Source organism: Pipistrellus kuhlii, unplaced genomic scaffold (assembly GCF_014108245.1).
Source record: "Pipistrellus kuhlii isolate mPipKuh1 unplaced genomic scaffold, mPipKuh1.p scaffold_m20_p_15, whole genome shotgun sequence".
Lineage (NCBI taxonomy): Eukaryota > Metazoa > Chordata > Mammalia > Chiroptera > Vespertilionidae > Pipistrellus > Pipistrellus kuhlii.
In genome coordinates this window covers 27,999,154-28,023,387 of record NW_023425460.1, presented here as the reverse complement: position 1 = coordinate 28,023,387, position 24,234 = coordinate 27,999,154, and the positions used below count along the sequence as shown (strand labels likewise).

At 40.2% G+C, this 24,234-nt stretch overlaps 1 protein-coding gene across 3 annotated transcripts in view; it reads right to left on the bottom strand.

The window, feature by feature from the left end:
• Window positions 1–11,203, bottom strand: part of TBC1D12 (TBC1 domain family member 12) — a 61,852-nt gene extending 50,649 nt beyond the window's left edge. The window contains exon 1 of one of the 3 annotated variants that reach the window (XM_036438603.2): window positions 10,178–11,203. In XM_036438603.2, the coding sequence (XP_036294496.1) occupies window positions 10,178–11,049 (872 nt within the window). In that variant the 5' untranslated portion in view covers window positions 11,050–11,203. The remainder of the gene's footprint in view (window positions 1–10,177) is intronic. The other 2 variants (XM_036438606.2, XM_036438607.2) reach the window with 2 other exon arrangements.
• Window positions 11,204–24,234: the final 13,031 nt, after the last annotated feature.

Sequence of the window (24,234 nt, the reverse complement as noted above, 5' to 3'; positions counted from 1 at the left end):
TATACTTCCAGGCAGGGACTAAATTTAATGTTACTTAAATTGATTATCTAGATATTACATTCTAACAAAGAGTCTGACAAGCATTCAAAAAATACCACAGATGGCCCTAGCTGATTTGGCTCAGTGGATAGAGCGCTGGCCTGTGAACTGAAATGTCTCGGATTCCATTCTGGTCAAGGAACATGCCGGGGTTTCAAGCTCCATCCATCCCTAGTAGGGGTGTGTAGGAGGCAGATGATCAATGATTCTCTCTCATCATAGATGTTTCTATCTCTCTCTCTTCCTCTCTGAAATAAAAATATATATTTTAAAAAGCCATCAACAGTCCTATGCACTGCCATACCTTATAGAATCCATTCAAATTGCTTATAGTTCTGTCACACAAATTCCATAATTTAGCCTTAACCTTTATGCCTCAGTTTTTGACACTATGCCTCACAATCTATGATACTATATTCCAAACAGTCATATTAATGAGCATCTGCAGTCCCAAAAGTACCGTGCCATTTCACAAATAAATTCTGCATATGCTGTTATGTGCTTGTACTGGCCTCAGCCTCATTCCAATCCAAACCCTCATTAGTAGAAGATTTAGTCTTCATGTTTAATCTCCTTGAAGAGTTCCCTAACTTCCACCCTGAAGTTAATCACTTCTTCTTCAGTGCTACTGCTGCATTCTGGTAGCTTCTTTTACAACACTAATCAGGTAATATTCTAAGTATTGATTTATATGACTCCTCCATCTTAAGTTTATTTATATCCTGTTTATCTAATTTCCTTAGTGCTTCATTCATATAATAAGGTTCAACAGCATTGTGAATGAATAAATGGTAAGAAAATTGCAAACTAACTCATAAGGACTGTACATGGTTAGCTAGGAGGATCCAAAAACAAAACCAAAAAGGCTCAATAGCAATCTTTAAATTTCTGAAGGGGAAATATGACAAAGATCTGACTTATTCTTTGTGGCTCTACAAGGCAAAATTAGGACCATGAATATTACAAAGAGCTTCACTGTACTCTCACATAAAGAACTTTCTAACAATTAATAACATTGCTCAACAGGCTGCCTTGCGGAAATTGAGCTCCTGGTTGGTGAAAGAATTCAAGCAGAGGCTAAACAGTAACACCCATCAGGTGCCTAAACACTAAGAATAAAGAGGCAGAAACTTAGCTCTGAGGTTGTTGTTACTTGTTTTGTTTTGTTAACATTTTGTACAAGCCTAACCTAGAAGTACTTCTTGAACTGATGATAGAACCTATGATACAAACTAAGATAGATGCTATATTCCAGAGCAAAATTGAAATCCTTCTTGTCAAACAAGATAATTGTCTTTTTTTTTTCCTACAGGTAGTTATGATGTTTCCATCAAATGGACAACTAAATTTAAAAAATGTATTTTGGTGGTTTCATATAAGAGCAAAACAAACTTATCTCCTCATTAAAACATGTATCTAGTCATTATTTTATTCAAGAATTATTTTATTCAATAAAGTTTTATAGTGATTATCCTCTAAGTTTTCCCTTCGGGCTGTATAATTAATTCTCTGCTGTTTTATTAGTATGCCCAATATTGAAAGTCAACCACTTTTCTGCTATTCTTGACTGTATTAATATGCTTCTGGGAGTATATCACAAAGGTGGACAACATCCTTGGGTTATATGTTCATTGTTGTGCCAGTTATGTTATATAATAATTTATCAATCAAAAGCTTTATTTTATTAGTTTTTATTTAACAGTTTTTGATGATTACCCAATTCTGAATCACAACAAATCCTTTGTTTTCCAAATAACACCAATGATTATTTTAAAAAACAAACAACTTAAATTTTAACACTCCTCAAAAAGCCAGAAACTTTCTCAATTGAGACCTTTTACTAATTTAAAACTTCAATAACTTATTTCAGAACTTAAAATTTTTACAATATATCTTTCTAGTAATGAACAATTATTTTTTTCCTCACGGGTGAGAGATTTTAATTCTGTCCCCTAGATTTACCATGGTGCTTGTAATAGAAATTTTCCTTTCAGCACTGGAACTTCAAGAAAGAAAACATTGGGTAAAACTGTATATTTTACATTTATTTTACCCTTTGATAAATGTATTTTTTAATAATACCTGAATCTATCATACAACTTAAACTTTTAAATCTAAATTAAACCTTAAATAAAACTGGTTATTAAAAAAAAGAAATTTCACTTGCATGCTATAGCCTATTAAAAGGCCATGAGGGGATGAGGGCAATAGGGAAGTAAAGAGGGGAGAGGCAGAGCAGATATCTTTAAGGAAAGAGGTTGCCAGAAACAGTCACAAAGGCACTGAGGTAAGCAGAAAAATAAATATGGAGATAATGTGTAATACTCTGAAGCCCACAGGCCAAAGTACAGAGCTAAATTCCAGCTAACAATTATTTCTGCTATCACTCTCTGTACAAACCTCTTCAAACTCGTTCTCTAACAGTTTCTCCTGTCTCTAACCATACCTCTACGCTCTCCAATTTTATCTTCTTTCTTACCACCTTAACTGGAATTGTATGAAAACAAAGTATTCATCTTCAGTTTTATTTTATATTTCCTGTCCTGCTTTTCAAAAGCAGATAACATGATCACTTTATGCTTGTTTTTAGTGATTTTGGAGGGATATCTATCTATCTATCTATCTATCTATCTGATTCCTCCTGCATGAATCCTGACTGAGGACCAAATCTGAGACCTGGGTATGTGCCCTGACTAGGAATGAAAACAGGTTACCTTTTGGTGAATGGTACTACACCCAACACGGGCCAGGGTAATATGTTTGTTGTTTTTTAACAAAAAGATTAAACTATTGTAGTCTTTAAATAATTTTTTCCTGGGACAACAGAAAAGTATTTTACCTACTTGACTAGAAGAAGACTACCAATAATCTAGATGAAAACCAGATTTGGAAATTCTAAATAATGGATAGTTGTACATTACAGTATTTGGAAAAATATGAAAAAATAGCACATAATTTGATTTCAAAACTTATTGAGTTCCAAACTTAGAATGTTTTAATCTGTGTATGATTAAAACAGGCAGATGAAATATTTTTTAACCAAGAAAAGTATCCCAAAATAAAATTCAAATTAAAAAGAAACCTACTAGCTGATGTGGTTAAGTGGTTGAGCATTGACTTATGAACAAGAAGGTCACAGTTGGGGCATAGAGGGGGGATTTGCAGGCTTGATCCCCAGTAGGGGGTGTGTGGGAGACAGTAGACCCCATGATTCTCTCATCATTGATGTTTCTATCTCTCCCGCTCCCTTTCTTTCTCTGAAATCAATAACAACATTTAAAAAAAAGAGAAGTCAACAGCAAAATTCAAAGGTAATCTAAACACATTACCAAGTTCACTGTCAAACTAGCTCTAAGTAAGTATATAACTTGTAGCTTGGTTTCCTAAAGTAAACTCTTAATTTCAAGAAAGAGCCTGCTGAAAACTCAAGTCACATGGTTTCCCTCTCTTCCTTTTGGCCACAAAAATAAGTGCGAGGAAGGCTGAAGCAGCAAATTCTAAAGGGGAATAAGCCATGTGTAACGTGCAGGAGTTTTTCTTAAAGGCATGGAAAAGAATTATAACTAGCAGCAGAAGGAAGGAAAATTAGCACCCTTTTTATTAAGTTGTAAATAAGGAGAGGTAAATGACCCCACATTGAAGAGACCTGAGTAAAGTTTTGTGCGCTAAAGTTAAAGAACAGGCAAGCACGGCTATCTAAATAGCATACAATGAAAATAAAAGACCCTTTCCACTAATAAAAAGGAAGCTCAGATTTAATTAGGCAGAGATAAATTCTCAACTAGTGAAGGTTAGGAAAATACTTCTACATTTGTATTTGCATCTGTTCTCTGTTGTATGTCTATACTCATCAATTACATTGTACATAACAATGACCCAATTTTAAATAAACAAAGCAATTTGAGATAAAATATATGCTGTAACTTCTTTCAGTAATTACCTCAGGAGACCTGCCTATCAATAATTATTTCAGTAATTATTGTCTGGGAACCACCTGTATCAGAATCACTTGGAAGTACTACTTGGTACATATTTGGATTCCTGCTGGACCTCACCCAGGATGTGCTTAATCAAAGGGCACAAGGCATCTGCATTCCTAACATGCCCCCTCTTCCCCCTATTTAAAACACTGAAGTTTAAGAATTACTGGAGTAGGGTCCAAGCAACTGTTAACTAGAACTACCTAGGGACAATGCTTACTGTAGCTAACAGAGTTCCTAGAAAAAATAGCCTCCAAAGGGAATGACTTTCCCTTTTGAGTAATACATTTAGAAACGGCTAACAGATGGATCACCTCAAAAGCTCCAAATGTTTCCATTTCCCCCAAAAACTTTCCTACCACAACATACTAAGTATGAAATGTATGAGTAAGCCAAGTTAAACATTTCATGAACTTAAACAAAAATTGGCTTTGCCTGTCTAAGAAAGGTCCTTAAAACAATAAAAGATACAAATAATTTAATCTTTCTCAACATTCCCTCCTTTTAGTTCCTTCTCAAATTTGTTTTAGTCAAAGCTTCAAGACTTCTGGAAATTTTATATCACTACACTAGAGTCCATTTTAACATCCATCTAATACAAAATAAAAATTATGTTTAAAAATCTACTACACAAATTGTGTAATGTTTCTTCAGGTCGTATACATAAAATTCATTCGTCTCTTCCTTTCTTAAAACCAGCGGATTTTAGCGATGGGATTGGGGAAGGGACAGTGGTGGTCTTGCTGTAGTTTAAATAATGACATTTGAGCCGAAGCCGGTTTGGCTCAGTGGTAGAGTGTCGGTCTGCGGACTGAAAGGTCCCAGGTTCGATTCCGGTCAAAGGCATGTACCTTGGTTGCGGGCACATCCCCAGGGGGGGGGGGGTGTACAAGAGGCAGCTGATCAATGACTCTCTCTCATCGATGTTTCTAACTCTGTATCTCTCTCCCTTCCTCTCCCTGTACAAAATCAATAAAATATATTTTAAAAATAAATAAATAAATAATGACATTTGAATCCTCACTGTATGCCATATAATAAATACAAAGCACTTAGAATATTACCTCATTTAACATTCATGACAATCCCATGTGGGAGGTATCACTAATATCCCCATTTTATGGAGGAGTTGCTTAAGGTCCAGAGAAGCCAAGTAACTTGTCCATAATTACACAGCTAGTAATCGAATTTAATCCCAGGCACTTATCTAACTTCATAACTAGAATTTTTAACCACTATAATCTGCAGTTTGAAGATGTCACCTGCCAAAAGAAAGTTACCCTGAATTAGACTAGGTAGAGGTTGTGGATTCTGGAGAATCTAATTTTTTTAAAAAATGTGCTTCTAGGAAATTTTGAAGTTTAACAAAGGCTAAGAACTATTGCACTACTAGGCTATTAGCTCACTGAAGTCAAGCAGTGGCCACCTTTGAGAAATAACTCATGGTGATAAAGTTCAAGCCTCAAGTTCTAGTTCATTGATTAATTAGAATTTACTTACTACTCCTGTCATCCCTCTGTACCCCATCCCATTCCAAAGAAGTAGAAGAAAAAAAATCTAGCATTTTCTAAAGAAAAAAATTAGATCTGCTAGCAAACCAAATATTTCATTGGCAACAGCACTGTCGGTTTTCCATAGGGTATTAAACAATGCATAAGTGATCCCTGAAGTTCCTTCTACTTTAAACATTTTTGACTTTATAGTAAAACACAACTGCTCCCCAAATAAAAACTTTAGTCAATAACTCCATGCCAAATAAAGTGTGAGGTTTAAGTAACAGAATATAAGGCAGGTCCTTGAATAACATCGTTTCATTAAAACATTGATGAGATGCCAAGATACTGTAGGAACTTAACTCTTGTTTATATCAATCAACCTGGAGTAAAATTGGTTTTGTTATGCAACATTTCACTTAAAGTTTCGCAATCTATTGAAGATGTTAAGTGAGGACTTACTGTACAGATGTTGCTTTCTAATTTGTGACAAATGTACTCCAGTAATATGATGTTGACAATATGGGAACAGGGTGAGCAGGATAGCAGAACCATCTGTATGTAATATCTGTGTAACTTTTTTGCAAATCTAAAACTATTCTAAAATAAAATAAGATTTAAAAAAAATATATGTCCATTTTAAATAATACAGAAAATTTCTACTGAACAACAACTAACTCCAAGTTAATATTGGATGAATAGTCTGCTTTGCTTACTGGGCTATAATGTTAAAATATGAACACTTTTACATTTCAAAATGATGTTTGAGCCAGGGCTGGTTTGGCTCAATGGATAGAGCATGGCCTGCGACTGAAGGGTCCCGGGTTCGATTCCGGTCGAGGGCATGTACTGTGGTTGTGGGTGCATCCCTGATGGGGGGTGTGCAGGAGACAGCTGATTGATGCTTCTCTCTCATTGATGTTTCTAGCTCTCTATCCCTCTCTCTTCCTCTCTGTAAAAAAAATGAATAAAATATATTTTTAAAAAAATTATGTTTGAGCTCTTAAAATTCTTAGTCCCACAAAAATTGGAGTTTCCCAAAACCTTTCTACCATATTTATATTCATACTAGAGGCACAAGTGCATGAAAATTCATGTACTTGAGGGGGGAGGGGTGTCCCCTCAGCCCAGCCTGCCCCCTTTCACAGTCTGGGAGCTCTCAGGGTCAGGAGGCGACACCTCTGCTGCTGCCACTGCCAGCAGTGCAAGCCTCAGGCAGCCCTCGGCGGCTGGGCAGCCGCCATCCGAGGCTTGCCTGCGCCTCAGGCCAGCCCTGGGCAGCTGAGGGCAGGTCTGGCCACACCATGCGCCTCTTGCCCCCTCGGCTGGGCTGAAAGGACTGTGGCAATCTGGTGGCAGGCACAAGGAGCTGTTGGACCTGCCTGAAGGCGGGTCTGGCCACACTGCATGCCTGTCAAGCCCCCCAGCCAGACTGAGGGGACTGGGTGCCTCCATCTTGTGGCTATGGGTGCCACCATATTTGTGACGGTGTTATTTATCTAATAAAGAAGTGCATATCTCCTCTTTATTAGATAGGAATATCATACCTCTAACCATCCACCTTAAAACCAATGTTGGACTTCCCACGGTTTAGTGTAAGTCCCTATTCCCTATAGTGTGTTGTGATTGGTTGGTTTTTTGTTTGTTTGTTTGTTTGTTTTTTAAGAAAATACTGAATCTCAGGGAAGGAGTTGAGATGGGTGCCAGACACAGGGGAAATATATATTTTTTTAAAGTTTTTTATCTCCTCCTCACAGATGAGATTATAACAGTGGGGGTAGTAGTACCTACCTAGCATTTCAAAACTTTTATAGACAAGAAAGGGCTAAGGATCAGAAGAAAGGTTACTTCTAGGTCAAGTCACAATAAACACAGAGATGCCCCTGTGAAGCTGAGACAAGCCCCCAAGAAGGAAAGAACTACAATTCACCTCATCTCGAAGGGAGAGGAAGCAGGAGGTCATGACCGTGGTCCCGTCCTGAACCAAATTCCTTCCTCTCCCATAAAATTTCTGCCCCAATGAAGCTCCTGCCAATGATGTACCTAACTTTCTAGTAATAGATATATTGCTGTAAAATGTTCCCCTTTACTAAGGTAAAACAAACCTGAGGTATTCTTTAGAAGTATTTCTGTTACAGGAAAGAGAGAAAGAAGGAAGAAGGAAAAGATGGAGAGAAAAGAGCCCCAGGTGAACAGCAGTTATGATGGAATGTAAACCTGAACTGAAAGCTAGGAATCCTGGTTTCCTGGTTTCTATTCCCAGATCTACCATTAGCTAACTCAACTATCTTATTTAGACAGTGAGCTTCCTCATTGAAAAATGAAGTAGGGGTCGGGGTTGCACCTAAGAATAAGAGTATATCCTAGAACAAGATGTCCCCAAAGGGCTTCAGAGCTTCAGAGTCGAGAATGATACCTGTGCACAAGAAGAAAAAAGCCTCTTAGGTTGCAGGAACAAGGAAAATTTCTGATTATTCTGCCTGGGGATGGAAGATTGTTCAAAATTACTAGGTACAAATTAGTACTTATAGATCAGTAGAGGGAGAGTCCATGCAAGTTGCCAATTCAACACAACCTGAGTGGGGTTCTTTATACCAGCGCTAGGTATTATAGAGTCAGAGATGAATGTCAGAGTCTCTGCCTTTAAGATGTTCAGAATCCAGTTAAGGTTTTGGCCAAGGTTTAGCTAGGAGAAAAACTGTGCCTGTCTGACTCTCTCCTTTCCCATTAATGTTACATAAAGGACGCAATGACACCTAGAATCTTCACAGATTGCAATTAAGAAAAATGAGGCTTAAAGAAATTAACTTCAGGGTACCAAATTTTCTAGGTTCAAACCCAGTGGTCTGACACACATGATTGGTGTGGCCATATGAATGTCAATTAACTACATTAATTAAAATCCTATTAACCTAGAGGATAAAGAAAAATTATTAAATTATATCACAATTCCTGTCAACAGTTAACAATATGAAAGCCTCTTATAATAGATGTGCCTCATTATTCATTAATTGCAATGCATAATCCCCACTAGCCTGTACTCTACCTCCAACTTAAAGATCATAACCATTGTCCAAACCATCTCTATTCCCAATGAGTAGTGTTGAGCAAGTACTCTGGGTACAATGGTTGAATTAGTGATCTCCAAAGCTGCTCCCAGGTCTAAAATTACCTGACATCAAAACATGATCAATAAACACATAAACGCCACACAAGGTCACAAATATATACGCTTAACTCATCTAGAGAGTTTTAAAGTAATGCCACTACAAGCTTTAAATATATATATATATATATATATATATATATATATATATATATATATATATATATAAAACTGATTTTTTTACAGAAAGGAAGGGAGAGGGATAGAGAGTTAGAAACATTGATGAGAGAGAAACATCAATCAGCTGCCTCATGCACACCCTCCACTGGGGATGTGCCCCCAACATGTCCCTGACCAGAATCGAACCCGGAATCCCTGAGTCCGTGGCCGAAGCAGATCTTACTACTCTATATATTTTGCCCTATCAGTAATAAAAATTAGGCTTTCCCAATCTTGATTTAAACAACTTTATAACTTATTTGTAAATTTACACAAGCCAGGAAAATAAGGGATAATAAAATTGAAAAAAATAAGAAATATTAATTACAATCAGAAAATTGTGACTGTGTCTACAATGCACACTAATTGTATAATCCTCTACACTTGAACTGTGGAAACTTATTTCTGCTGTTTGTGAAGATCCCTGGAAAAATAACAAAAACACAGGAGAGAGAACTCTGAGAGGGTTTTACAAATTGGGAATACTTTCCCATTTGCTTATAGATTTAAAAAAAAAAAAAAAAAGCGGGTCAAAATCTAACTCAAGGGAGACTGCTTTTGCTCTTCACTCATGTTCATTAGGATGGGTACTTCTGGACTATTTACTTATCCCTGGCAAACCAACAAGGCCCCATTCTCAAGTCTGGAATGTCCAGGACCATCATTTAGTTTCAAGAAAAGCAGGTCAAATGACATAAATAATACCGTGAAAACTTAAAATGAAGTTGCTGCAAAAAAGTGAGAGCTATCTGACAGAAGTAGACAAGAGGGATTTTCTAGATTAAACTGACATAGCAATTTGGCTCTAAAGGCGGGGATCAAGTTCTAAACACCAAACTGCATTTGAATAAAGGCCACTTTTTTGGGGAGGTGAGGGGGGGGGACAGGCCCCCAAATACAACCTCTTCTAATTTCAAGAATTCCCAATTTGAATGGATTTGATTCCACGTAGTCAGCTTTGCTAAACGATTTCTCTTTATCACAATCCCAAGCCTACACACCCGTACTATCCTATTCCTTGTAGTACGATTTAAAAAATAAATAAAATTGGGGACGGAGTAGGCTGTCTGCTACTCAGGTGAGGCAAACTGCAGACTGGGCACTACCGGGCTGGCAGGCACGGAGTAACAAAACCCAGGTGTGAAGGGCAGGTAGAGGCGGCCCCCAGGCCACAGGGGAGCGGAGAGGCTCGCTCCCAGAGCTCACAGCACAGACACACAATGCAGACCCAGTTCCTCTTCCCGGGGACAAATCACAGCTGAGCCCGGACGCCGGCCAGAGCCCGCGCGCAGCGGCCCGGCCCCCCGCACGCCCCGAGCCCCGCGCGGCCGGCGCTGTACCTGGCGAAGAAGTCGGCCAAGCCGCCGCTCCGTCGAGCCCGGGCCGAGGTCCCCGCGGGGCCCTGCTCCGCGACGGACGAGGGCACCGGCGGCCCCGCCGGGGGCGGGTGGTCGCGGGCGCCGTGGCGGCGGCTCACCTCGAACGTGTTCCGCGAGTTGAGGTGGACGTCGGAGAAGCCCAGCCCTGCGCCCCCACTAGTCCTCCCGGCCGCGGTGGCGGGGGGCGCGCCCTCCTCGGGACCCCCGGCCCCGGCTCCCGGCTGCTCCCAGTCCTCGCTGCCGCTGCCGCCGCCGCCGCTGGCCGGGCTGCCCTCCGCCGCCGCCAGGCAGCAGCTCCGCAGCGGGTCCTCGAGCGGCGTGGCCCAGTCGGACCGGCTGCCCGCGGCGTCCGCGCCCTCGGCGCCGGGCCCCTCCAGGGGGAGGCGGGGATCCCGGGCGCCGGCGCGCGCCGGCCCGCGAGCCTCCTCCGGGTCGCGCCAGCCCCGGCCCGGCAGAAAGCCCGAGTCCCCGTTGGTCATGCCCCCGTGCCGCGGCGCGCCCGCCGCCTCCGCGCCTCGGTGCCCGGAGCCCGGGGCTCGGTGCGGGGCCGCCGGAACGCCGCACTGGCCGGCGGGCGGCGGGCAGGAGCACAGCCCGGGCTCCAGCTGCCCCCCGGCCGCCGCGAGGTAACGCCGGAGGAGCTGCTGAGGCGGCGTTTCCTCCTCCTCCTCCTCCTCCCCCTCCTCCGGCGGCTCCACAGCGCCGACGCCTCCGCCAAAGCCGCCCGTGGCCCGGATCATCTTCCCGTCCGCGCCCGCCGACTCGGGCGCCGGCACCGGGAGGAACTTGGGGTTTCTTCCCGAGCAGGCTCCGGCATCCTCCGGACCCACCATCCGGGCCGGGTGAGCGCCGCCCGAGGAGGAGGCGGCGGAAGAGTCCCCGGCGCAGGCTCGGCCCGGGTGCAGCCCTAGGAGCCCGGGCCGCGGCGGCCGCCGCCGCAACCTTCCCAGACCCGCCCCTCCCACCCGGGCTTCGGGCAGTTGCGGGAGGGCGGGCCGGTGCCTGGGTCTGCGCACGCGCTGGAGCCGGACCGGTCAAGCCGGGACCGGGAGACTCCGCGAACCATAGAGACGCCGGCTAGAGAGGCCCTCTCCCTGACACTCCGGCGGCCAATCTGGGATCCGCCATCTGGATGGTGGAGGTTGGTTGGTCCACTCCGAGTCTGACAGCTCTTACAGGAGGAGCACGGGTTTGGCTCGTTTAGCAAAAATCCACTCGACGTGCTTAATTTATAGGAGACTACAAGGTGTTAGATTCTTCCAGCTCTAATTACCCTTTTATATCCATCTTCTCCATCACCATCGCCACAATTTAGGGCTTCATCTCCTCTCGTTCAACACCCTCCAGTCTTCACTTCATCTTATCTACCACCACGCTACATCGCAGTGCTTTTCTCAAAGATTTCCTTTATCACTCAAGGAGGGATAGTAAGTAGGCAGAGAGGGGCTATTGAAATAATTCCAGCACCTTGTGAAAACGGATTAAAAATGGAGTGATAGCCGAAACCGGTTTGGCTCAGTGGAAAGAGCATCAGCTTGCGGACTGAAGGGTCCCAGGTTCGATTCCGGTCAAGGGCATGTACCTTGGAGGCGGGCACATCCCCAGTGGGGAGTGTGCAGGAGGCAGCTGATCGATGTTTCTCTCTCATCGATGTTTCTGACTCTCTCCCTCTATAAAAAATGAATAAAATATTTTTTAAAAATGGGGTGATAATCACTGAATGGAAATGAAGTGTGTTTAAGAGGAGGGATGAACCAGCAATTACTACAAAACCTTTTGAGATGGAAACTGATATGGTTTGAAGAAATAGGGATTGGAAAAAGTTTATTAATAGGGTTAATATATCTGGTAAAGTAAAAGACACAGACTATCCAGCATCTAGTTAGAAGTCTAAAACTTGATCCAGAACTTAGATGGACATGCAAATTGAAGTCATCTGCATAATGAGTGACAGCATCTAGGAAGAAAGAATAAAGATGGAAGTACAGCAGATTCAACAGTGTCATTTCAGGATAAAGAAGTTGTATTGCAAGGGATTAAAGAAGCACTACTTGTGGATAAAATGAAGCAGCATTATAGACCATTCATTGTAAAAGTATGCCAATGAAAGAGAGGGCAGAAATAGAATGCAGTAGTAGAGGAAGCAGCATTGTCAATCTGTAAAAGCCTTTCTTATAAATATACTGTATAACGTATACACAAAAAGAGTGACTATAACCTATATATGAATGGTAATACATATGCTTTTTAAAAAAGGACATCAAGGCACCTCAAGCTCAATATGTCCAAGTGTAAACTCACAAATGCCTCCTCCAAATCTATCCTATTGAAGCCTTCCATATACCACTGAATGACAGTATTACATCATTATCTTATCTCACTAGCCAAGTGTAGTGGATGTGGATTGAATTGTGTCCCTCAAAAAGATATGTGCAAGTCGTAACCCCCAGTACCTGTGACTTTATTTAGAAAAGGGTTATTCAGATGTAATTATGGTAAGACTCTCAAAATGATATAATCCTGGATTGGACATTTCCCTCTCCTCATAGCACTAATAATTTGGTGCCCATATATAAGACAGAAGCATATGGAAGTCCATGTGAAGATAGGAGCAGAGATGAAAGTGATGCATCTACAAGCCAAGGAACACAAAAAATTGCTGACAGATACCATAAGTTAGGAGAGATAATTGAAATAAATTCTTAGAGCCTTCTGAAAAAAGCAATCCCACCAACACCTTGATTTCAGATTTATAGTCTCCAAAACTGCAAGAGAACAACTTTTTGTTGTTTTAAGCTACCAAATTGTGGTAATTTGTTATCACAGCCCTAGGAAACGAATACACCAAGTACTCATTAAAGTCTGTTGTGTTTCTATCTTTATTTTTAATCATATAATACAGTATTATCAGCTATGCTAACCATTTTTTACACTAGATCCTCTGAAATGAGATAACTGAAAGATGCTTAAAAACTTTCAGCTGCAAGATGAATAAGGGCTAAGGATCCAATGCAAATGTCTTAAATTGATTCACTTCACACTATTTCCACCCACCCAGACTAATTTGTCATCATCTCATTCCTAGGCAATAGAATTAACCTCCATTCTCCACTCATTCACCAGGGGCCACATCCAAATAATTCTCCATGCTGCAGCCAAAGTACTTAAAAATAATACACATACACACACACATACACATACACATACACACACACACACATTCACATACACATACACACACACACACACACACACACACACATATATATACATATATATGTATATATATACATATATATGTATATGTATAATATGTAGATGTATATAATTGATTTTTTACAGAGAGGAAGAGAGAAGGATAGAGAGTCAGAAACATCGATGAGAGAGAAACATCGATCAACCACCTCCTGCATACCCCCCACTGGGGATGTGCTCGCAACCAAGGTACATGCCCTTGACTGGAATTGATCCTGGGACCCTTCAGTCCGAAGGCTGACACTCTATCCACTGAGCCAAACTGCTTAGGGCCAAAGTACTTTTTTATAAACACAAATCTGATCATGTCAGTGCCCTGCTTTTTTAGTCGTCATTGTATTAACCTTTCAACCTTTTAAAAGAAACACTTTTCCTTAATTTTCCATTACTCTATTGTTTCCTTTTTTTCTCCTACATTTTTGGATGTTTCTCCTAAGTACTCTTTGGGAGGGTTCTTCCTATTTTCTTAACCCTAGAGACAAAACCTTTTTTCATGACCTATTAAGCACTTTATGGTCCATTTTCTAGCCTCCTCTCCCACTTTTCTCCCAGATGCCCTGAATTTCAGTTACATTGGCCTTCTTTTCATTCTAGCTGCTACAAAGCTGTTTCTCCAAGATTGTATAGCTAGAATGTTTCCCAAGATAATCTGGGTCTTTGTTGTAAACATCTCCAATCTCATCTCACATTTATCTTCTCATCATGTTTCAGACACATGGCCCTTTTCTGTTTCTGAAGTTCTGTGCTAACTAAGCCCTTTCTCCCTAAGGATCTTGGTGCATGAGAGGACTTTTCCCCACCTGGCCAATCTATCTTCTACTCTTACTTAAGGACTCAGTTTGTTTTTTAAATGGGTTTTAGAAGAGAGGGAGAAAGATGGTGTATGTGGCGGAGGGAGAGAAACATCGATCTGTTGTTCCACTTACTTATGCATTCATTGGTTGATTCTTGTATGAGCCCTGACTGGGATCAAACCAGCAACCTTGGCTTAGAGTGTATTGGGACAACACTCTAACCCAGTGGTTGCCAACCGGTGGTCCGAGAGGTCTTAAAGGTTGGTGACTGCTGGTTTAAAGAAACCTTTGGGACAGTGGTCACCAACCGGAGATCCGAGGACCACTGGTGGTCTGTGAGTCAGGGCAGGAATAAGTTTTAATGTCAGCTTCTCAGAGAAGCCTTCTTTGACCTCTCCTCCAATTGCTTAGATTTGTTACGTCTTTATAACACACTTTTACTTTGTAATCAGTATTACAGCTATAATTTTGTTTTTTGGGGGGCTAGTATTTGTATACACACACACACACATACACACACACACACACACACACTCTACAATGTAAGCTCTGCAAGGAGAGGGAGTATGTCTGTTGTTGTTTTTTTAAATCTTTTTTTCCTTTTTAAATATTTTATTGATTTTTTACAGAGATATAGAGAGCTAGAAACGTCAATGAGAGAGAAACATCAACCAGCTGCCTCCTCCACACCCCCCACTGGGGATGTGCCTGCAACTCAGGTACATGCCCTTGACGGGAATCGAACCCGGGACCCTTCAGTCCACAGACCGACGCTCTACCACTGAGCCAAACCGGTTTCGGCTGTTTTGTTCATCTTTTTAGCAATAGTATCTAGCACACTGCCAAGCACATAGTAACTGTTCAATAAACAGTTATTAAAGAAATATATGAATAAGCAGATGTGTCTACTAAAATAAAATGTGTCAGAATAAAACTATCAAAATATGTGTCTAGTCCCCAGGAAATTCTCAACTCAACAGATTAAGCATATCTGTAATCCTCAAGACCATGATTCAGAAACAGCCTGATGCTGATATCTATTTATACTCTTGGATACATGCAATTTCATCTTTTATGGATGAATGTTTAACCCAAATGATTTGTTTTGCGTGAGTATGCACTACTGAAACCTAAACTAACCATGGGTTGTCCTCTTATATACTGGTCTGAAAGCTGTGAGTCTTTGTTGATGAACTGATTAAATAAAAATGTGATAAGTATGTTCATTTGAAAGTCAGTTGACAGGACTTAGAATATATTTGGTATCAAAATCAAAATGAAAATTCTGCAAAGCAATGGGAATGAACAATCTTCCGTGGGACCATGAAACTTGTGTTGCTACTGAATTCATCTTCAACTTCCACAAATGGTTTAAAAATTCTATGCATGCCTGGTAAAGCCTCAGCTGGTAAAAGAGGATGACTAGGACTACGTTTGTGGATTATAGTTAGATTACCAGTATTGAAAGGATGAATATTACAGATTAACTCAACAGGATGAGATATATGTCAGAAATGAATGATATAAGATCACAGAGAAGCTGCTGTTTGGTGAGCCACAGACAGTCAGCCACAAACCAAGTTTGGGCATCGACCCATGCACCGAAAGATTACTGATTCAATTCCATTCCCATTCAGGGCACATGGGTTCCAGCACACGCCCAGGTTTCAGGCTGGATCCCCAGTAGGGGGCACGCATAGGCAGCCAATGTCCCTTCTGCTCTCACATTGATGTTTCTCTTTCTCTTCCCCTCCCCCTTTCCCTCTCTCTAAAAATTAATTAAAATATTATTTTTTTAAAAAAGAAGAAAAGAAACAATGCACATAGGTCCTTGGGGAAACAAACTGACGCTGCATGTCAGGAGTCCAGGTACGGCTACTCCTGGGACTCTGTCGTAAGGAAATCACTTAAAAGGATAAAATAAGAGCTATCCAAATGTGCTCATAGAAAAATATTAACTAGTTAGAAATCAGAAATTACCTACATTGTCAATAATGTGGGAAGTGTAGGAAAAACTAGGTATACCAAATATTTCTTGAGAAATATGATTAGTACTCATACAATTTAACAAAAGGAGGACAGACAACCCAATTAAAAAATGGGCAGGGGACCTAAATAGACATTTCTCCAAAGAGAACATATAAATGGCCAAGAGACCTATGAAAAAATATTCAACATCACTAATTATCAGAGAGATGCAAATTAAAACTATAATGAGGCGCCACTTCACAGCTGTCAGAATGGCTACCATTAATAAATCAACAAGCAAGTGCTGGTGAGGATGTGGAGAAAAAGGAATCTTACTACATTGCTGTTGAAAATGAAGATTGCTTTAAAATTTTTTTTTTAATTACAGTAGTTTTTAAAAAATATATATTTTTATTGATTTCAGAGAGGAAGGAAGAGGAGAGAGAGAGAGATAGAAACATCAATAATGAGAGAGAATCATTGATCCACTGCCCCCCACATGCCCCACACTGGGGATACAGCCTACAACCCTAGCATGTGCCCTTAATTGGAATGGAACCAGTGACCTTTCAGTCTGCAAGCTGACACTCTATCCACTGAGCCAAACCAGCTAGGGCGGACAGCTTCAATTTTAATATTAATTAAATGTTAATTAAATATTAATTTAATACTCCTTTACTGATTATTTAATTTGCTGTGTTGTTTCCCATTCTGCGGATGAAATAAGTATATCTAACCAATTCCATTATTGGATATTTTGATGGTTCCCAACTGTTTACTATTATAAATACTTTTGAGGCTTAATTCCTTACATATACATATTCATACATATCTTTGGTTATTTTCTCTGGAAAATTGATCAGAAATGGAATTGATAAGGGAAACGACATTAACATATATTTTACTTTTTATTATACTTTAATCCAAAGATTTTGCATTGCTTTACATGTTTTCTTCATATATATATATATATCCAATTAAATCTCCTTTCTATCCTATTTTTCATCCATCCTCCAAAACCCAGTTTCAAGCTCTATTTTTCAAGACAATTTTAGTACCAATTTGGTAAGTCCTACAATGCTCATTGATCTCCTACATCTTTTTTAAAAATATATATATTTTATTGATTCTTTTACAGAGAGGAAGAGAGAGGGATAGAGATCTAGAAACATCGATGAGAGAGAGACATCGATCAGCTGCCTCCTGCACACCCCCTACTGAGGATGTGCCCGCAACCAAGATACATGCCCTTGACCAGAATCGAAACCGGGACCTTTCAGTCCACAGCCTCTATCCACTGAGCCAAACCGGTTCCAGCTATCTCCTACATCTTATATTATTTTTAATTTTGAAATAATTTGAGACTTACAAAAATTTACAAAAGCAGTGCAAAGATTTCCATTTGCTCTTAATTTCGATTTCCCCAAAATTAACAGCTAATATAAACACAATACAATTATTAAAATAAATTAACATTGCTATAGTACTATTATCTAACCTACATATTATTAGCACCACGCTCTAACCAACTGAGCTAACCGGCCCCACTACATATTACAATAGATATTCAAATTTCAGGTTAGTTATTCAAATTTTTCTTTTTGTCCCACTAATGTCCTAGATCTGGTGTAGGATCAACGATTTTTAGTTTTCACATCTCCTTCTCTCTCTCCAAAGCAGGACAGTTTCTCAGTCTTTTTCCCCCCCATGACTTCAAGTCCACCTTCATGGGCATGCTACCCATTCATTTGCACAGGGTTCCCCTACACATTTTCTTTAATGCTCTGCTGTTGCTCTTGAAATTCTTAATCACTTTTGAAGAAGGAATCTCATATTTTAATTTGAACTGGGCTCTGTAAATTATGCAGCTGATCCTGAATGACCTTGACACTTTTGTAACATGTCCCTCAATTTAGGTTGGGCTAATTTTTTCCTCATAATTAAATTCAGGTATTGTATTTTTGGTAAGAACACCATAAAAGTGACATTGTGTCCTCCTCAGTGCATTTTATCAGGAAGCTCATGATGTTGGTTTATTCAAATTCTGGTGATACTAACTTTAATAATTTATTCAAAATAGTGCCTGTCATGTTTCTGCATTGTAAGTTACTATTTTGTCCTTTGATACATATTTTCAAATTGCTCACAAGGAAAACTGCAATTTTATATTTCCCATCTGCCCATCTGAACACCCTCCTCCTCCACATGGTTTCCATATTACATTTCTTTTCTTTCTTTTTTTTCTTTTTTTTGCCATTTATATTTCTTTTGAGAATATGTATAAAATTTCTTTGGCTCAACCTGCTTCTAGTCCACCTTACTGACTAGATAATCCTAAGAAGTATTTGTGAATTGAAATAGGCTGAGAGATTTTACGGTGCTTTAAATGTTTAGGAAAAGAAATCTCCTTTAAAAGATAGCCATTATCTTTAGTATATTACTGTGTCCTGTGAATTCCTGAAGGGGATGTGATAAACTGGATCTGGATTTAGGCTATTGGGGAAGAACAGAACTCTGGCTGTTTACTCACAATGGGTTTGTGAACTCTAAAAGGGGTAAAGAAAAACAGTAATTGAAAAGAAGAATCCAGGATGCTCTGTTGAAGAGGACTGGGAATGTAACAGAAAAGCTCTGATGACTGAAGCTACTCTGGAGACCCATGATGTAGTCAAATCAAATGCATGCATAACTTTGACCCAGCAATTCCACTCCTGATATACCCTTCAAAGGAATTTCCTCACATTGATGTTTCTCTCTCTCCTTTCCTCTCTAAAATCAATGAAAATATAACCAAAAGTGAAGATTTTTTTTAAGTACATGAACATATACAAAACCATATATCTGAAAAATATATATTTTCAAAAGGACAGAAATTTTTAAAATTTATGTTAAATGCATTAAAATGTTTGACTAGGCAGCAAAATCTCAGACATATGCTGAAGCAATATCTTCACTGATACAGCTCCTAGAGCAATGGAAACTAAAGAGAAAATAAACAAATGGGACTACAACAAAATAAAAAGCTTCTGTACAGCAAAAGAAACCATCAACAAAACAACAAGAAAGCCCACATCATGAGAGAACATATTTGCCAATCTTATCACCGATAAGGGTTTAACCTCCAACATTTATGGGGGCTCATACAACTTAATAAAGGGAAGATAAACAACCCAATCAAAAAATGGGCAGCCCTGGTTGGTTTGACTCAGTGGATAAAGTGTTGGCCTGCAGACTGAAGGGTCCCGGGTTCGATTCTGGTTGAGGACACATGGCTGAGTTGCAGGCTCAAACCCCATAGGGGGCGTGCAGGAAGCAGCTAATCAATGATTCCCTCTCATCATTGATGTTTTAATCTCTCTCCCTCTCTTCCTCTCTGAAATCAATTTAAAAAAAAGGGGGGGGGGCAGCAGACCTAAATAGATAGTTTTCGAGAGAGGCTGTAAGGAAGACCAAGAGACATATGAAAACATGCTCAAAGTCACTAATCATCTCGAGAGATGCAAGTCAAAATGACAATGCGGTACCATCTCACGCCTGTCAGAATGGCTATCATCAACAAATCAACAAATGACAAGTGTTGACGAGGTTGCAGAGAAAAAGACACCCTCATGCACTGCTGGTGTGGAGAACAGTATGAAGTTTCCTCAAAAAACTAAAAATAGAACTCCCATTTGACCCAGTGATCCCACTTTTAGGAATATATATCTTAAGAAACTAGAAACACCAATCAGAAAGGATATATGCACCCCTATGTTCATAGCAGCACAATTTACCATAGCTGAAACTTGGAAACAGCCTTAAATGCCCATCAGCAGATGAGTGGATTAGAAAACCGTGGTACATGTACACAATGGAATACTATGCTGCTGTAAAAAAGAAGGAATTCTTACCATTTGCAACAGCATGGATGGAACTGGAGAGCATTATGCTAAGTGAAGTAAGTCAGAGAAAGATAAATATCACATGATCTTACTCATTTGTGGAATATAATGAACAACATAAACTGATGAACAAAAACACATCTTGAGACAGAGAAGCATCCATCAGACAGTCAAACCTCAGAGGGAATGTAGGGATGGATGGAGATAAGGGGGAGAGATCAACTGAAGGACTTGTACATATGTGTATAAGCTTAACCAATGGGGTGAGGGCGTGAGTAGGGGGGAGTAAGGACACATATGTAATACCTTAATCAATAAAGAAAAAAATGTTTGTCTATGGAAGGGAGGAGAAAGGAATTACTAAAAGGGGATAAAGCTGAATATACTGATAAATAAAACATGGAAGAGACAGTCTTTGCATGAATGAATAATGATAATGTGTCAAGAACTGAGGAAGGTGTTAATTCTCTACATTCAAGGAGAATGGAAGGGAAAAAGGAAAGAGGGGAGGTCAGAAAAGAGAAACTGAGCAGGCAGCAAACTCTGACCCTTTGGTTGCAGGGCTTTTCACATGCTATTCCATCTGCTAGAAAATCTAATCACACACTCAGTCTCTCTCTCTCTTTCTCTCTCTCTCTCTCTCTCTCTCTCTCTCTCTCTCTCTCCCCCCCTCTCTCTCTCCCCCCCTCCCTCCCTGGCTGTGTAGCTCAAATGGTTAGAGTGTCATCCTGATATGACTGAGGGTTCAATTCCCATTCAGAGCACGCACAAGAAGGAAGCAATGAATGTGCAAATAAGTGGAATAATAAATTGATGTTCCTCCTTTCCTGTCTCTTTCTAAAAATAAATAAAAACTTAAAAAACTGTTCATTGAACCCAACTGATAGTTTTTAAATATGTTCACAAATTCGTTGATACTCTTCTCTTCAAAAAGTAAACTGCATTACCCCTATCATTGAGTGTGGTCTGAATTAACTAACTCACTTTTAATACGTAAATTGAATTGCGGAAGTGCTGACTTGCAAGAGTAGATCTTAAAAAGCATTGGTTTCCCCCTTACTCTGTTGGATAACTTGCTCTGGGGGAAGCCAGCTGCTCTGTCTTGAAGATACTTGAGCAGCTCTTTGGAGAGGTTCACATAGTGAGAAACTGAAGCTTCCTGCCAAGGAAGAATCGAGGCCCCGACCCAGAGTGAAGTTAATCCTGGGTCTCAGGAAAATTTTCAGATGACCACAGCCTTGTCCAACATCTAGACTGCAAATCCCAGAACCAGAACCATCCTGCTAAGCCACTTCTAAATTCTAGACCCACAGAAACTGTGTGAAATACTAAGTGCTTATTATTGTTTTAAGTTGCTAGGTTTTAGGGTAATTGGTGAAGCAGAAATAGATCATTCATATGCCCACTGAAACTATCATTATGTTTTTAAGTCTGCTAGTTTGGAGCCTGGCTCTCTCACTTACATCCTTCCCCTCCGCCACTTCCCATTTTTGCCAACTCCAGAAGCCACCAATTCCTTTTTCTCCCTGAATGTTAAAAGGCCTTAAGAGAATATCGAGAAGTTCTTTTACCCTACTGGGCCCCCAAAAGACATTCCTCAGGGGCAAACTGTTATCTTCTTTCTGGTGTACTACATGTAGGAAGAGATATTTTGAATCATCCAGACCTCTCATCTACCTATGCATAGACAGGCTACTTATTTCACTTACATATCCATTTATTTGCCCAAGCCGCAGGGGTCCTCAAACTTTTTAAAGTGGGGGCCAGATCACGGTCCCTCAGAGAGCTGGAGGGCCGGACTATATGAACTACTAATTCCTACTGTAACACCTCGGCTGTGCTCACTGCCCAAAAAACCTGGCGGGCCGGATCAGACTCCTCTGCGGGCCGCATGTGGCCCGCGGGCCGTAGTTTGAAGATGCCTGGCCCAAGGGGATTTTTTATTATAACCAGCAGCATCAGCTTGGAAAATGAGGTCTTGGGAGTATATGAACATTAGTTCATGAGCACAAACTTTGTAAGCAGAGGAAAGACTGGAGCTTCGGTGATGATGGAGTACAGAATATTGTATAAGCAGGGAGAGCGCTGTGGAGACGTGAGAATGTCATACACCACGCTTTTACATTAGTTTCTTTGTACAGTCTCTTCCCTGCTCAGCTATACTCCCTGGCAGCTTTAGAACAGAGAGGCCTGGAGACAATGTGCCTTTGTTTTACAGAACATTCTTTTAGAGAGCTCCTAGCAGAGTCTGGTACAGAGAGGAGAATGAGGAACTACTGCTGCCAATGGGGCTGTCAGAAACTACATGACTTTGTGCTTGGAATCTACTTCCCCTTCCCTAGAGATTTTGGAAAGCAATGAATAAAGAATGGCTCTGAACAGCCAATGCAAGTAAAAAAAAGAGGAAATGTCATGTCTTAGAAGTTTAATTTATCAACAAAAACTCTTAAATAGAAAACAACGTACATTATAACCCTAGGAGAATCCCTCTTTAATTTTTTCCCCAACCTATAATATTGCAGATTAGGAAACGTGCTTAAGGCATTTGATCCCTTTTGCTGGAAAAACACTCCTCTACTGTTGGATGGACAACCTATTATATTTTCTGCCAGACTTTGCTAACCCATAATATCTAATCCTCGGATTCATGAACTTTAAAATGAAATTAATATTTATCTCATAAGAGTTTTGTTGTTGGTGTCCCATTGACAACCTCTAGGGCCTTTACGTTCCATATGTGCCTAAGAAAGTGATGCAGAGATTGGAGTGATGTACCTGCCAGCTAAAGAATGACTAGAATGACTCTTGTCACCAGAAGCTAGGAGAGAAAAATTTAACTGTTTCCCTAAAAAGAAATCAGCTTTGCCAACACCTTTATGTCTAACCTCCATAACTGTAAGAAAATTAAATTATAAGTCATGCAATTTGTGATATATTGTTACGGTGACCCTAGAAACTAATATACAGGGATCTAAATGCAAGCAATTTATTTTCAAAGAAGAGTCCAGGAACTTCTGCCAGCAGGATATAGAAGTGAGACTGGGAAGGGAAGTAATAGAGTAGGCTGTTGACTAGGTTACCTCTGCAGGTGGGGTTCAATCCTTTTGTGAGTCTCCAGGAGACAATGGAGAAGGTACCAGAGAGTTATGCTACCTTTGAGGAGTGTAGACCCTGGCATATTTATTAGTATAAATATTGGAGCATTAGCTTTCCATGGCTGTTGTGACTAATTACCACAAATTTGTGGCTGAAGACAACAGATCTAGAGGCCAGAAATCCAAAATCATTACCTTTAAAATCATGCTGTCAGCAGGGCCTACAGAGGAGAATCTGTTCCTTGCCTCTTCCCCCTTCTGGTGGTTCCTGGCATTTTTTGATTTCTGGCTCTGTTATGAAAATCTCTGCTTCTGTGGTCACACTGCCTCCTACTCTTCTTCTGTCTGTGTGTAATGTCTCTCTCCCCAGCTCTTATAAGGACACATGTGATTGCATTTAGGACACACCTGATAACCCAGGATAATCTCCCCATCTCATGATCCTTAATTACAATTCTGGTCACACAAGGGGATATTCACAGGTTTCAGGTACTAGGACCTGATACTTTTGGAGGACATTTTTCAGTCTACCACAATTGGCATATTTGCCCTTCTACTCACATTTGTCCTTGGTTGAAGGCAAAAATTCCTTGGCACTGTGCCCTGTCCTGCAGGGGTTGAGAAAAAAGAGAAAACATTTTCAGGTTGAAAGTTGCAAGATTTTTTTTAAGGCATGTATGGAATGGAAAGTCCCTTCAGGATATTAATGGGACACCAATAACATCTGCTATATTTTAATATTTTTGTTATTAATTTGTTTTTTGTTGACAATTTTAATTTAACAATTAATCATTAGTTTTCATTTTTACTAGCTATTTTAATCTAATTTCCTAATGGACCACAATATAAATGATCTGTACTACCTGTGTGACTTTATTTGAAAATGCTATCCCAACTATTTGAACTTGATCCTTCCTATAAGGGTACACCTAAGCATACACTGCTCTGTCATTTCTGCCAAAACTCCTTTTCTTTATCTTTTTAGCACCTATGCAATCTCTTTTATTAATCTCTTTTTGGGCATG